The 15641-nt window shown below is 44.3% G+C and overlaps 1 protein-coding gene across 1 annotated transcript; it reads left to right on the top strand.

Annotated features, from left to right (window-relative positions):
* The first annotated feature begins 4579 nt into the window (after positions 1-4579).
* sap130a (Sin3A-associated protein a) lies at positions 4580-15267 on the top strand. Its single transcript, XM_062395741.1, has 21 exons — positions 4580-5171; positions 5787-5915; positions 5996-6261; positions 6838-7005; positions 7092-7218; positions 7343-7458; positions 7550-7671; positions 8267-8414; positions 8498-8585; positions 8720-8824; positions 8941-9082; positions 9537-9652; positions 10038-10331; positions 10421-10592; positions 11230-11328; positions 11418-11776; positions 11877-12113; positions 12205-12330; positions 12422-12525; positions 13203-13316; positions 13777-15267. The coding sequence occupies exons 2-21, from the start codon at positions 5804-5806 to the stop codon at positions 13933-13935; spliced, it is 3174 nt and encodes a 1057-aa protein (XP_062251725.1). The 5' UTR covers positions 4580-5171; positions 5787-5803; the 3' UTR covers positions 13936-15267.
* The last annotated feature ends 374 nt before the right edge of the window (positions 15268-15641 follow it).

Below are 15641 nucleotides of genomic sequence, written 5' to 3'. Positions count from 1 at the left end.
TCAACACAGATCGGCCACTCCCCTTGGCTCTACTGAACTTTTTTGCATTTGTCAGCTTGTTGTTTCGATTGGACATCTCTCATTCTCATCTCATCTCATTTTCATCCGCTTATCCGGGGTCGGGTCGCGGGGGGAGCAGCTCAAGCAGGGGGCCCCAGACTTCCCTTTCCCGGGCCACATTGACCAACTCTGACGGGGGGATCCCGAGGCGTTCCCAGGCCAGTGTTGAGATATAATCTCTCCACCTAGTCCTGGGTCTTCCCCGAGGTCTCCTCCCCACTGGACGTGCCTGAAACACCTCCCAAGGAAGGCGCCCAGTGGGCATCCTTACCAGATGCCCGAACCACCTCAGCTGACTCCTTTCTAAGTGAAGGAGCAGCGGCTCTAATCCGAGTTCCTCACGGATGGCTGAGCTTCTCACCCTATCCCTAAGGGAGACGCCAGCCACCCTTCTGAGAAAACTCATCTCGGCCGCTTGTACCCGTGATCTCGTCCTTTCGGTCATCACCCAGCCCTCATGACCATAGGTGAGGATAGGAACGAAGATCGACCGGTAGATCGAGAGCTTTGCCTTGCGGCTCAGCTCTCTTTTCGTTACAACGGTGCGGTAAAGCGAACGCAATACCGCCCCCGCTGCTCCGATTCTCCGGCCAATCTCACGCTCCATAGTACCCTCACTCGCGAACAAGACCCCAAGGTACTTGAACTCCTTCACTTGGGCTAAGGACTCATTTCCTACCCGGAGTAAGCAATCCATCGGTTTCCTGCTAAGAGTCATGGCCTCAGATTTAGAGGTGCTGATCCTCATCCCAGCCGCTTCACACTCGGCCACCAGCCGATCCAGTGAGTGCTGAAGGTCACAGGCCGATGATCCAATGAGGACCACGTCATCTGCAAAAAGCAGTGACGAGATCCTCAGACCACCGAACTGCAACCCCTCCCCACCCCGACTACGCCTCGATATCCTGTCCATGTATATCACAAACAGGATTGGTGACAAGGCGCAGCCCTGGCGGAGACCAGCATCCACTGAGAACGAAACTGACTGGCTGCCGAGGACGCGAACACAGCTCTCGCTTTGGGAGTACAGGGATTGGATGGCCCTGAGGATAGACCCCCTTACCCCATACTCCCGCAGCACCTCCCACAGTTTCTCCCGGGGGACCCGGTCATACGCCTTCTCCAGATCCACAAAACACATGTAGACCGGATGGGCATACTCCCAGGCCCCCTCCAGGATCCTTGCGAGAGTGAAGAGCTGGTCTGTAGCTCCACGTCCGGGGCGAAAACCGCATTGTTCCTCTTCAATCTGAGGTTCGACGATCGGCCGAACCCTCCTTTCCAGCACCTTGGAGTAGACCTTACCAGGGAGGCTGAGAAGTGTGATGCCCCGGTAATTGGCACACACTCTCTGGTCCCCCTTTTTGAACAGGGGAACCACCACCCCAGTTTGCCACTCCTTTGGCACTGTACCCGACTCCCACGCGATGTTGAATAGGCGTGTCAACCATGACAGCCCCTCAACACCCAGAGCCTTTAGCATTTCTGGCCGGATCTCATCAATCCCTGGGGCCTTGCCACTGCGGAGATGTTTGACCACCTCAGTGACCTCCACCAGGGAAATTGACGATGAAACACCATCAACCTCGAGCTCTGCCTCCAACATAGAGGGCGTGTTATTCGGATTCAGGAGTTCCTCAAAGTGTTCCTTCCAACGTCCGACAACCTCCTCAGTTGAGGTCAACAGAGTCCCATCCTTACTGTACACAGCTTGGATGGTTCCCCGTTTCCCCCTCCTGAGGTGCCGGATAGTCTTCCAGAAACACTTTGGTGCCGACCGAAAGTCCTTCTCCATGACCTCTCCGAACTTCTCCCACACTCTCATTAGCGTTGTGTGTATATGCAGCAGCCAGTGTATGCTACCTGACCTGAACCAAATGACAGGCGGGCAAATCAAGTAGCTGCTGAACAGACAGTGTTATTCTTATACATCCAACAAACGGTCAGAGACACTTTGACAAGACCACTATTGTTGCTTGTGTGTAATCGGGTAATTGTTTCCTAACAAGCTTGTCAAAAGGACTTTGGGTGGTTAAATATTTTGAAATATTTTGGACAATCAAAACAATCAAACTATTTGGAGAATAGTTTGATTGTTATACAAAATATTCAACAGTTGTAATGTGGTAAACTCCCTGTGAGAGTAACATTGTAAAGGTGTTAGAAAAAAAATGTATGAATATGTTCATGATAACAAATCAAATGATCTTGTGTAAGGAGAAAGTTGATCATCGGGATGAAGCCAGAGTATTATTACCTGGCTCTGTATTTCCCCTCTTCTCTACAGAATGTAAATGTCTTTCAGCAAATTGTTTTGGTTCTAGTGGCCACAACATAATGTTCTTACATTTGTTTGCTCTCATAAGCATCATCACAGACCACAGCTGGCAGCTGCTGTTTTCATTGAAATAGCTTTGACAAACACACTAGGACTGTGTCCCCCATTAAAAGCATTCATGAGACACCATGTTCACTGTGGCTGTTTGGATAACTATAGTCAAGGACTGCCAGTGGTTTCCAGTGAATCAACTGAGCTATGCCATCCAGAAAGACTGATTCACAGGAGAAGGAATGAGCTGATGAGTCAAAACGTTCTGTGTCTGAGGCAACACAGAGATGTGCTGTGGAGGAAGAGCTCCAGGCTAAACGAACACAAACACACCTGAGTCAGTGACAAAGACCTCACAGTGTTTAGCCAGGTGCAAACTACTTACCTGTGAAAGTCTGCAATGCCAATGAGTAATAAACAATGTAGACAAGTGATTAAATGGCAAATGGGTATGTGAAACAACAGAGATCATCCAGAAGAAGAGTTAAAGTGTGTATTATCAGTGGAACTCTAAGAGCCATAAGCAAAGGTTTTCCAAGAAATTCCCCTGTCAGCACACACATGTTAATACTGGGGTGTCACACTAGTCTCATCCTGCCTCATTCTGTGCAGTTTTTTAATGTTTTCTCCATATTGTGTTACTTCTCATTGAAGATTAATTTCTCTGGTGTTACACTTACACTGTTCCTTTATACTTGTACCTACAGTACTTGCTTTTTAAACTGCTTCATCTTTCCCGCATTGGAATACTTACTATGTCTGTTGTGCACAAAACAACAAAGAATACTCCTTGGCAATAAATACAGTCTGACATGTCTGCTAGTGTTAGTAAGTCGTCAGAAGAGTGAGATTTAATGGTAACGACAGAAAAATCAAATGAATTTGAATTGAAAGCAACTTTGGTCACCAAAATGGACGTTAAACTGATTATTCATAACATATTACAACATGAAAGGTAGTTTATAAATAAAATGTCTTGCCTATTATTACAATGATGCCTTGAAATCACAAAGTGTCCTCACCTGTGGCGACTGGAGCAAGATGGTAACTCCACACCTCTGTAACTAAATGTGACCAACTGTCACAAAACCGTATTTACAACCCACTTCCCTTTTACTGTATTATGTCCAATGTTTGTGGCCATCAAACAATCTGTAACAACACCTCACATTCACAAAGGAAACACATTTGAAAGTTTCAGCAGGTCAAACATAGTTTTAGTTTTTTATCATAACTCATGGCCTGCATAGATTAACGTGTCCTTCCATTAATGTAATTAGCATCACTAAATTAAACAGTGAAATACTATGTATCATACAAAAATCATTAGGGGGGCCACTTTCTATATTCAAGTAAGCTTAACATAATCCTCTACATACTTGTATATTTTTGTGTTTTGCATGCAGCCGTAGATTTGACATCTGAATCATTTTTGGTTGTTGGTGAAACAGAGATGGATATTTTGATAGAGGAGAGAGAGCTCTGGGACTACGTATATGATGTAAACTCAACAGTTAATTTATAGTAACAGTGGAAATATCCCTGTCCATCTGTCTTTCCAATTACCTGTCCCTTATATATATACATATATACTGTCTTTCCATCCTCCATACGTATTTATTATCTCATAAACCTCATCCTGTGTCATTCACCCCTCACTGTCTGACCTCCAGTCCCCTCTGTATCCATTCAAATTTGAATGGATACAGAGGGTATCCATTCTCTTCCTTTTCCCTGACAATTTTCTTCACCTCACCTCCACACATGCAGACACAGCTTCTGCAGATTTACAAAGTGATGCAAACTACCGAGGCCCTGATGCTGAATGTCATGCGGCCATCTTTGGGTATACACGTCAATCTGTCCTCCAGTAAAAGAGGCCCATGAACAAATTATCTTTCGTTCATCTCTACAAGTTTCTTGCACTCCCTTGAACTTGAAGGTGAAACCTAGAATCAGCCCCGCAACGATTTTGCATAGGGGGCTCCTGCCCTCTAGCGTTGCAATGAAGGTACCGCAGTGGCACCAGTGTACTGTGGGGGGGCTCAAGGCGTATCGAGCAAGCAGAACCAATCAGATTGCAAAGCGGGAGAGTCGCAATACATCCCTTCAACCTGCAGAGATGGTCACGTGACAGACCGAGTTAGCATCGGATTGCTACTGTAGCATATTAGCACATTTAGCTGAGTCAAAGATCACCACAGTGTTTATATTTCTCCATTTTATTTCCGTTTCGTTCGTGGCTCTGTGTTCTCAGCTCACAGAGAAGCTGGACAAGCACAGGCGTGGACCGAGAAATACATGTGAAAAAAAGACTGCTTCAGCTCCGTATTCAGAAAAGAGACAATTTTAAATAACATTATGCAGGAAACACATCCGACATTAGAGTCTTTAGAGCAGTGTGTTATGTCTCGACCACAGTGTAGTCGGTGTAACAGCAACACGGGAGGTGGAGAAGAGCGCGTTCACACATCGTGGTTATTGTCTCCTCGGTCAGCGTTCAGCTGAACGGGATAGCTCCAGTGCTAGCAGCAGCAACCGTTTACCACGTGACCGTGTCTCGCAGGTCGTAGTGCCCCCCTCCCTGGCGCGACTTGAGCTCGGTCATAGCTGTGATTGGTCGGCGGCCCGGTTGTATGCTTTCTGATTGGTGGAGCGAAGCAGGGAGGTTCGGATTTTCTCGGAGCGTTCTTCCGGTTTACATGTTGGAGTAAAAAAGAAAAGACGAATGGAAAAAGCTGCAATCCATAAAACGAGCATTACCCAGTAACTCAGTGATACGGTAAAGACTGCGCACCATGAACGTGTTTTTTAGTTGATCCCGGTGAAACGTGTGTTGTGGAGAAAGTCCAGGGGTTCGCATGAAAAACAGGCAGCAGCTGGGTTAGCGACGCTAACGCTAGCCTGCTGGTAGCTACGGTAGCTTTTTTTTTGTTTTAACGTTTCCGTTAACGTAACCCAATACCTTAGTTTACATTATCTGGATGAGTTAATGTCAACCTGGAAGCCATTTTATAATTGCGTGCAAATGTGATATTTAAAAAGCAGCGGTGCTGTTGTTGACGGTCAGTTGTGTCTGTTGTTGCTCCTACAACGTCAATCAAAGCTCCATGAAATGTTTTCGTGTTTGTTTTAAAATGCATTTGTAAGCGTATTAATTAATTGAAGCGGGTTCATGTCTCTGAGCTGCTCCTGGCTCCTTTGCTCACAGGTTACATTATTCCGCAGCTTCTTGTTAGCATGTTAATGTAGCCGCTCTTGTCTAACGGGAAGCGTTTTATTGTTGTAACCCTACAAGGTTAACATAAGGAATACCGTCGTTAACGGTCTGTAGATCTTAATGATGTATTATCTTTCGCTCATGCTTGATTTAATCTGTTACTCTGACACTGTTTAGGTCCCGAAATAGTTAAAATGAGCTCCCAGCAATTCCCCCGACACGGTCTGCCTCCTTCCACCGGGGGAGCGCCTCAGATCCCTGCTGCTGGAAACCTCATGTCTGTCAGTCAGCCTTCAAATGCTTCAGGTAAGTGTCTGTCACTGAACACATTTACAGCATGCTTCAGAATATGTCTGTTAAAACACGGGTTATTCAATTTTCCATAGCTAGTACAGATACAGACAGCAGCCGGGATACTGAGCACGGGCAGCAGGATCATCCCCCAGCTGGAGGAGGGGGGACCCATGCGTTCAGAGAGGACAAGCAGGAGACGATGGTGGTCAGACCGTACCCCCAAGTGCAGACGCACAGTCAGCCACAAGCTGTTCCCCAGGCCGTGCCCATCCAGGCTGGCACTCCTTTGACTGTGCCTGCCACCCCTGTCCACCTCCAGCAGGGTCAGCCTGCAGTCCTCACTGAGGGACAGATGAAGGTATCTGCAGAGCTTTTATATTCATAGTACATCATGTAGTGTTATTACCATGTCCAGTGTGAGGTGAATAGAGTTTAAATGACATCTACATTAGCCGAGGTAAATTGCTTTCAGTGGTTGTTGAACAATAAAGTGCTTAGTTCCAACTTCACACAATGAAGAAGAAAAACGGAAAGTTGCAGTTCTGTTTTCAGTCTAAGTGGTTGAAGAGAGCTCAGTATAGTTCTGGTATGTCAGCGCATGTCTTTAAAATAATAAAACATTGGACTTTAAAACCTTATATTTCAAGACAGTACCAGCAGGAACGATAGTTTAATTTCTCTTTCTGGATAAACCACCTGCTCAATTGTTTAATCCACATCATATTATTTTGGAATTACCTTTGGAGACTTTGACTTAGATTGGCTCACCAATATAATGTTCTATAAACTGTAGTGAGGTTACAGGCCACGTGGGTACAATTCCTCTATAATTTTTTTCCATTTGTTTGTGTCTGTGAGTATTGTTTTTGTTTGTTTAAAAAAAAAAAATGTCAACCCCATTCGTGGCTAAACAGCAGCAATCTCTTTCTTTTAGGCTGTCCTGAAGTCACCCATGCCGAGTCGTCTTATTGCCCCAGCACCAGCTTCCAACCAACCTCACATCCCCATTCCCCCCAAGGTGCCTGGTCACATTACTGTCACCCTAGAGAGCAGTATTGCTCCCACCCAATCTATTCCTGTGGCAACCATCAGTGGTCAGCAGGTGAGTGCATGATACATTTACTGTCGGTGTATGCACGTCTGTTTCTGGATGGTTACTGAAGACCTGGTCTGGTTTCGATGTTTCAGGGCCACTCCAGCAACTTACACCACCTGATGCCAGCAAACATTCAGATTATTAGGAGCGGTGCCCCTGCACTGCAGATCGGGACCCCTGCCGTCCCCCCCCAGACCTTCACATCCCATTTACCCCGAGGTATGTGTGATTTCATACCAGAGATATGCAAAGCTTGTTTGGTCATTCTTAAAACAGTGTTATGTTTGCAGCTCATTCGTGACGGTGCATCTGTCTTGATCTATGTCATCCTTTTACCCTGCAGGGGCTGCTGCAGCTGCTGTAATGTCCGGCTCCAAAACGGTCCTACGTCCAGCCACCGGAGGAAGTGGAGGCCCTGGCCAGCCCACAGTGCAGCACATTATCCATCAGACCATTCAGGTACCTAGAACCCTAATCTACTGGTGTGCAGATATTGTTTTATGCATTTGGAAACCTTGCGTATAACCATGTCATCTCACTGTGTTCCCAGTCCCGTCCTGCTGTAACAAGCTCTACAGCTGTGCTTCCAACTGTGGTGGCCCCCATCTCAGCTAATAGAACCCAGTCTCCATCTATTAATCCAAGTGTTACACACCCTGCAGATACCCATGGGTAGGTAGTTCACATTTATTGAAGAGAGCATAATCAGAGATGCTGTGTTTGTATAAGTTTTGGATGTGATTAGAAATTGATTACTTTTTAATTTCATGAGATTTGGAAAAAAAAGTTTTAGCCGATGGAGCTACCCTGTTGTGACACAAACTTTGAAAACTTTGAATTGTTATTTTGTAACTTTTTACTTCGCTTGAAGGATTTTAAGATGACTGGAAATGTGAAAGGAATCTATTTTTAACAAGACAAAGGAAGAAAGAAGTCTGAGAAATGTTTCTACTTTTTTTTCTGCCAGTTAAAAGCTGTATTACTGATTCCTTCAGCTATTTGACAGTTTATATATAATTTTCTTGGTGGAAAACCCGAACAAAAAAACTTCTTGAATTGTAATTTGACAGGTATTAATTACAACTGATAAACTGTGTAAAACTCAAAACAAAATACAGACAAAGCTTTATAAATCACTTGCAGTGCTTGATATGTCAGTTAATCTGTATTTTGTCACCATTGGTTCTACAGATTTTTCTGTACTGACCTTTCCTTTTGGGCCTTTTTATGCACCAAACAGATAACTAACTTGATATTTATCTCTCAGGCGACCAGGGCTGACTATTCATCCCCCTCCAGCCACCATCAGTATTCAGAGGCCTCAGACGTCCCGCGACACTGCCACAAGGATCACTCTGCCATCACATCCGGCAATTGGGGCTCAAAAACCTCAGCCTCCACACACTATGACACAGGTTACTTCTTGTCTATGGCAGCTTACACAGATAATGTCATTATTCACATTGACTGAAATAAAAGCCCCCTTTTCTCCTCACAGAAGCCAATGTTCAGTACTGTGACGCCGATGGCCGCAGCAACTGTGGCACCGATTGTTGCCACGACTGTGCCATCTACAACTTCAATAGGTATTGCATTTTGAATCTTTATATATTTTAACTATTAACAGTAGTTTACATTTGATTAAAGCGCAGAGAATCATCTGCCGCTCGGGCAGTTATTCAGATGTCAATATCCCTTATGATGTTGTGTTGTTGTTTAGGCTCGGTGCCACACACACAAATGACCAGTAACACTATTGTAACCATGACGATGGCCTCGCACTCCTCTCATGCTACAGCTGCGACCACCTCTGCCATCCCTGTTGGTAAGTTGAACTTTTTGTTGGAAAACTATTTTGTGCTTCGTAACCATGTAGAGTTTTGTAGCTTGTTTTATTGCGCACTCTTAACAGTTGTCTTAACCCCCTGCTGTTACTCACAGCTAAAGTGGTCCCTCAGCCCATCGCCCACTCGTCAGCCCGCGTGCAGCCTGACTATCCAGGAGAGAGAACCAACCTCATCCCCATCCCAGGGCACCGGTCGTCTCCCAACCCAGTCACCATGGAAGCAAGAAGTGAGAACAGGTAAGCGCTCAATATTTGTGAATTTATCCTTCAAACAAATACAAACCAAACATCTACATAACTTTTATATATTAAGACAGTGTTCTGACATCTAGCTGTTGTGTTTTGACAGACTTCTACAAAACACTTTAGAGTTATAATCCAGCAAAGATCCTTCATTCTTCCTAATTTCCCTCAAATTGTCCTCATATATATATATGTATATAGCAGCTATATAAATATATATAGCTGCTATAAAAGTAGGATTGGCAATAAAACCTAGAAGATAGATATTGAGCAGCAATTATCTTGTTCATGTGTTCATGACTTCTTTATAAAAAATATGGATATAGAGAAGATGAATGCTTATGAAGTCCATATCTTTATAATTAGGAAAGTATGTATTTTTATTAATGAAGATATTTTTTGATCTGCTGAAGAACTTTTATAAGTCATGTGCTTGTTTCTTTTTAAGGCCTCCGGTACCAGTACAGTTCCAGTACTTCCTACCGACTTACTCGTCATCATACCCCCTGACACACACCTACACCCCAATCAGCAGCTCTGTATCTACCATCCGCCAGTATCCTGGTAAGCACTTTGTTGTTTTACTTGCACTCACAACCTTGTCACATTACATTTCAAAAAAGTTTATCGACATTGGCCCCCTGAAAAAAGGATGTGATGTCATGTTATTGATGTGTAACAGTAATACTGATCAGAGCAATTCAACTATAAACTGCACGAGAGTGATGCAACTCTTTTTTTTGTAGGGTTGTGTGATAGTGTACCAAATATACAGATGAAACTAGAAGAATATTTTAGTGCAACAGTGTCTAAATTGGCCAAATTCACCCACTCACATTGATATTATGGGGACTCTTCACTTTAGATGTGAAATATGAAACTAAAGTGTCAAAGAAGCAATTTAAAAGCACATTTCCCTTATTTAAACTTAATGCTTTCTCTCAATAAGTCACCCCTCAAGCTCCGAGCTCAGCACTGCCCACTCAGCCTGGAGTAGGTGTGGCCACAACTGTTCATCTGAACCACATGCAGCTGATGGCGGTCGATCGGATTGGTCTGCCCTCTGCACAAATCAGCACCCAAGGGATCCAGCCAGCACCAATCACTGCGCAGGGTATCCAGCCTGCACAAATGGGAGTGCAGGGCCTGCACACGCCTGGGTCGATCACCACACAGGGAATGCAGCAAGCGCCTATGCTCACTCAGCAGCAGCAGCAACAACCACAGTCTGAAGCTAAACCTGGTAATTATAACATGGACTCTGTGAGTCAGTGTTAAAGTGGAGTTTCCTGATTTATGGGCTGTTTGTAATTCATGCTCTGTTTCACTCAGGGGTCGTTTTGGCAGACGGCTTTGTAGCCAGTCCAATCAGCAGCACATTCGGCACCACCCAGCCTGTAGCCACCATGGTCCAGGCACATGCCCAGGGAGGAGTAGGAGGAGCTCCCACCCTGGTCTCCTCCCCCAGACCCAGCATCCTTCGTAAGAAGCCTGCTAATGAAAGGTGAGTAAAACTGGACTGGAGTGTACATTTTTAATTTCCTGTGTTCATGAACAGGAACACCTCTGTGAGATCTGATGATCAAGATAATCAATGACTTCAAACAATGATCCCTTCAAATAAGGCTGTGTTCGGTTCCATGGAAGTTATTAGTCATTTAAATTTAATCAAACTTGAAAAGTAACAATTCGATCATTTTGACACAGCTGCCATTGAGAGGTCATCAGAAAACACTGTGCTGTGACAGAAATAAAGAAAGACATGTTTTAACATTGGATGTAAAATATAAGAAAATGATACCAACTGTGATGTTTGACTGAAATAGAAAGCCATCATAATTTACTTGTAGCTGTCGCCCAAGACCAAATCTGTTTCTACAAGCACTTCTTCTCAGTTGTGCTTATTGAGCTTAAAATGCACAATTGAATATAAGATATGTGTTGTAATTGTAGAGAGTTTCTTTTGCCTTGATTCTGAATCTTAACAAACTGTGGTAAAACTAACCCTGGAGTAATCTAACCCCAACTGAAATATTACACCTAACCTGTGTTTAAGAAATTCACTTTTTAATCTCTGCTGTATGGAAGGTTGACATATTCTTCAAATAAAGTATGACTGAAACCTGCCTTGTGTGTTTTAGTTGTGTTCGTAAGAACCTGATCCCCGCCCAGCCTAGTGAACCCAGCAGTGGCAGAATCGAGAGTGGCGTGAGAGGAGCCGGATCTCCCCGACCTTCAGGGTGAGCGCCTGTCAAATCACATGGTCGCATCCTGTCATTGTAAGTCCTGATATGAGCCTAAAACCTGACACTTTTGATTCTTTTCTTAGCATGAAACCCAAAGCTGAGCTGCACATGACAGTGGCTCCACCTGTCATGGCTACAGTAGAAGCACTTCCTTCTCAGTTAGGAGAGCAGCAGATGGTGACCTCTAGTACGCAGCACCTTGCCCAAGCCATCCCCAACATGCTTGCCACATCAGGACCTGGACCTCCCTCCCAACCCTCCACCCTCCTCTCAGGCCTGCCAGCATCCATGGCTGTCACTCCCCCCGTCCCCGCTTCAATGGCCAACACCGTGGCCTCCCCCACCCAGCCTGCAGCCAGTAGCACTGCAGCTTGTGCTGCCAGCTCCACCTGCTCAGATGTGAAAATCAAACAGGAGGTAGAGAACATGGACACACAGCCAGGTGAGGAGCACATCTGTCCTCTTCTTGTCAGTGGGGGGGGAAAGAGACTGAATTTAAAGAAGATCTTAAGTAAATTATGTTTGCATCTCTTCCCTCACAGATCCTAACTCAAACTTGCAAGCACTCACCAACCAGGCCTCCTCCCTGACCACTACCGCCACAGGAGATCTGATCCCCGGGGCGTCCCCGAGGAAGAAGCCCCGCAAGCAGCAGCATGTTATTTCCACAGAGGAGAGCGAGATGGTGGAAACCAACAGCACGGATGAAGAAAAGACCCCTGGCAGGCCCATCAGTGGCAGGGCGGAGAGGTGTGAATCTCCACCAAGGGAATATGTTGGTATGTAATGTGATACCATTCATTGTCACAGTGATAATTTCAGTCTGTGTTGGTAGCACCATCAATTGTTTAACTCTTTTTTTTGTTTTAGATGAAGAAGGTGTGCGCTATGTGCCAGTCAAGCCTCGGCCTCCTGTCACCCTTTTGCGGCAGTACCGCAACCCCTGGAAAGCTGCCTACCACCACTTCCAGAGGTACAGCGACATCCGGGTCAAAGGTCAGTATTGTATTGCATACAGGCAAAAATACCTTCATTTAAACAGCCAGCGGCTTTCCTCTCTGACAGCAGTTCTTTATTTCTTTCACAGAAGAGAAGAAGGGCACCTTGCAGGATATGGCCAACCAGAGAGGAGTGGCATGCAGAGCACAAGGCTGGAAAATTCATCTGTGTGCTGCACAGCTCAGGCAGTTGGTGAGTGCTGGTCCCAGACCTGAAAAGATATTATTCATTGTTTTCATTATTCTTAAAATGCTTTCAGACATGAAAAGGAGGTGCCATACATATAGAAGTTAAGACTTTGAAGATGACAAGATTCGAGAGCTGATGGTGATTCGGTCTGACGCCGGATTTGATGAAATGTAAACAATGTGATCTCTGCAGTAGAATTGATCAGTTATGTCCTGCGTCTGCCTGCTGCACCATCCCTCACCTGAATGCTCTGGAAATGTTGTTGTAAACGTTTCTGACTGGAGACTCCTCCTGCGTTCTTCATATGTGAAAGGCCAACTCGACTAAGTCCTGACGTCATTGTCCAGAGTTTTTCCAGAGTTCATGTCTGAAAATGGCTTCCATGCCTTAATTCAGAGGCCCATAGGTTTGAATAAAGGCAGAGTTTGGGCTTTGGCTTAAATGAAAGAGCGATTACATCTTATTTCTTGTTGTTCATCTTTATGATACAATGTTACTGCAGTAACCGGCAACACAATAAATTTAGCTTTTTAAAAACAATCCAACTGAGCGGCCAGAGTAAATTGAAGCAATATAACATAACTCACTATTCATTTGAGTCTTGGTAATTCTGTGTGGAAGGAAGTCTTTCTGTTTTTTGGGCTTCTGTAATCACCATGTGATTTTTACCTGCTCTCCAGTCGAGTTTAGAGCATGACGTATATAGTCGGCTCTCCACCCTTCAAGAGGGTCTGATTCCAAAGAAGAGAGCAGGCTCTGACGACGACCTTCACCGAATCAACGAGCTTATACAGGTATGGTTACTAGCTGCAGTAAGTGTCTAACCTCAGTTATGTAGTCATTGTCATTAAAGTTGTCCATATAAATTATGTTGTAAACATGTTGATGCATGGAGTGAAACTTTTATTCACCCTACCCAGATAGATAAAATGCTCATCTAAGCCAGTAATAAAGTGTAAGCTATGTCTGATACAAATGCCTGCAGCAAAATCCTGTGCATTTACATGAGAGCAGCAATCATCTGACCCCTGAATATGAGAATACATAGATAATACTCTCACATGACCCAAACCTTCCTTTGCTGCATCAAAGCTCCACCATATTGAGGCCGATACATTTTTACTGAAATTTAACTTTAAGATCATTTTTGTGGATTTACCGATGTTTAGCTACTACATCTTAAAAACTGCTTTCTAATCCCAAATCGTTGCCAACAAATCAGCTTCAAGTTATTTGTTTGTTTCGTGTCCTCAGGGTAACATGCAGCGCTGTAAGCTGGTGATGGACCAGGTGACCGAGGCCAGAGACACCATGATGAAAGTGCTCGACCATAAAGAGAAAGTGCTGAAGCTGCTCAACAAGAACGGCGCCGTCAAGAAGTCCTCCAAACTGAAGCGCAAAGAGCGAGCGTAAAAAGACCTTCTGTTCTGCCCACGACCGCCACTGTCCCCTCTGAAGGGGGGTGAAGGAACTGCTCAGAATTTGGTGCTACGATTTGCCCTATACAATCTCACGCACCCTCCCTATCTGCCTGAGAGTGGACGGAGAGAAGTGACAGGAGGACTTCAAAAAAAGACAGCACACACATTGAGCGTGGAGCGTTGTAGGTTGCGTCAGTGGCCACCAGGATGGCCCCATCATTGTTTCCCTCCTTTTTGTTTATTTCTAAAGACCCCAAGATCATTTTTACTAACTTAGTTTCTGCCTCTTCTTCCAAGACGACGTCTGAAGCGGGCACGTTGTCTATTTTTAATATTGAGCGCTGAAGGCAGGTGGAGTGAATCCCTAAGTGACAAAAGCATTTCAGTTCAGACGAACAGCCCAAGAGTTCTAAATGGGATTAATCAGTCATTTTAAGCAAACTGTGTATACAGACTAATCTCAATTGTGCTCTTTTCATCAATCTGTGCCTTCATTTTGTCAGTGGATGTGAAATTGACAGAAACATGTGAACGTGGTTTCACTTGCCGTCAAAACATTTTCTTAAAAGTTGATTCAAAGAAAAGGGTGAGGTCATTTTCACTGCTTACTTTTTTTTTCTCTGCAGATTTGTTCCACTAGCATGGGAAAACGTTTACCTAGTTTAGTTGTAATCTAAAAGTAAATTCAGACTGTCATGGGTTGAGATGGAAAAAAATACTAGAAGAACCTTAATGTGGCAAATTGAATTTAATGTACAAAAAGAAGTGCTCACCTGGTGTGACAGGATAAATAGTGTCCTTACAGTGAGTAAAAACATACTTCATTCAGAATACGCCAAGCTAACTTAACAGTTCAACTGCCATGAATCACCCACTTAACCCAAAGTAGACTGGTTTCATGGTGGTAATAAGATAGTGTCAGAAAGTCCGGTGCTTGAACGAGAGAGAGAGTTTCGTCGTGCGTTCAGAGCGATGGATTGAATTCATGTATATCACTGTAAATGTGCTGTTGTTTTTGTTTCCATTGACCTGGTTCTTTTCAAGTTTTGTACTCGATGAAACACGTTTGTGCTGTGTGACGTGCGCTGCTTCATTTTGCTGAGTGTAACGATAATGACGTTATGAGATGAAGTGAGCCTGGAACACTCAGCTGTTGTACATTGTTTTTGTCTGTGTAATTATAGTAAAGATACTTAAACAATACAAAGCTCGCTGGTATTTTCACTCTTCTTTTTCATTCTAAGGATGAATATTTTTGGCAAGGAGTCAAATCTATGTGGCAATAAAGAATGAAACCACAGTGGCTGGTGGATCCTCTTCAGAAGTGAGCTCAGACATCGACCTTTCTATGTAATTATATACATTTTAAACGAGAGGAAAAAGCAGTATAACCCAACAGATGATATCTGCTGTATAACCCCTGTTCTGAACTTCAGATCTAGCATGAGATCTCTATTTGCACCTGTGGCCCCATGTATATATATATCTCATTACTACGTTCCACTTGTTGTTTTCCTGTCCCCTGGTTATGGCCCTCGCCTTGCTCGCTCATTCTCTCAGTCCGGAAGTGTCTCTGACTCCAGATCTGACTACTTAACTATTATTATTACTATTATTTTTTTTCTCCCTCTCTAAGACAGCTGTTCCTGCACGCTCTCCTCTTTCTCCTCCTACCTCTTTTCCACCCGCCCACATCGA

This window comes from Platichthys flesus, chromosome 9, assembly GCF_949316205.1.
Source record: "Platichthys flesus chromosome 9, fPlaFle2.1, whole genome shotgun sequence".
NCBI classification, from domain to species: Eukaryota; Metazoa; Chordata; class Actinopteri; order Pleuronectiformes; family Pleuronectidae; genus Platichthys; species Platichthys flesus.
Note: the sequence above shows the minus strand (reverse complement) of the source record. Positions and strands in the feature narration are given on the sequence as shown.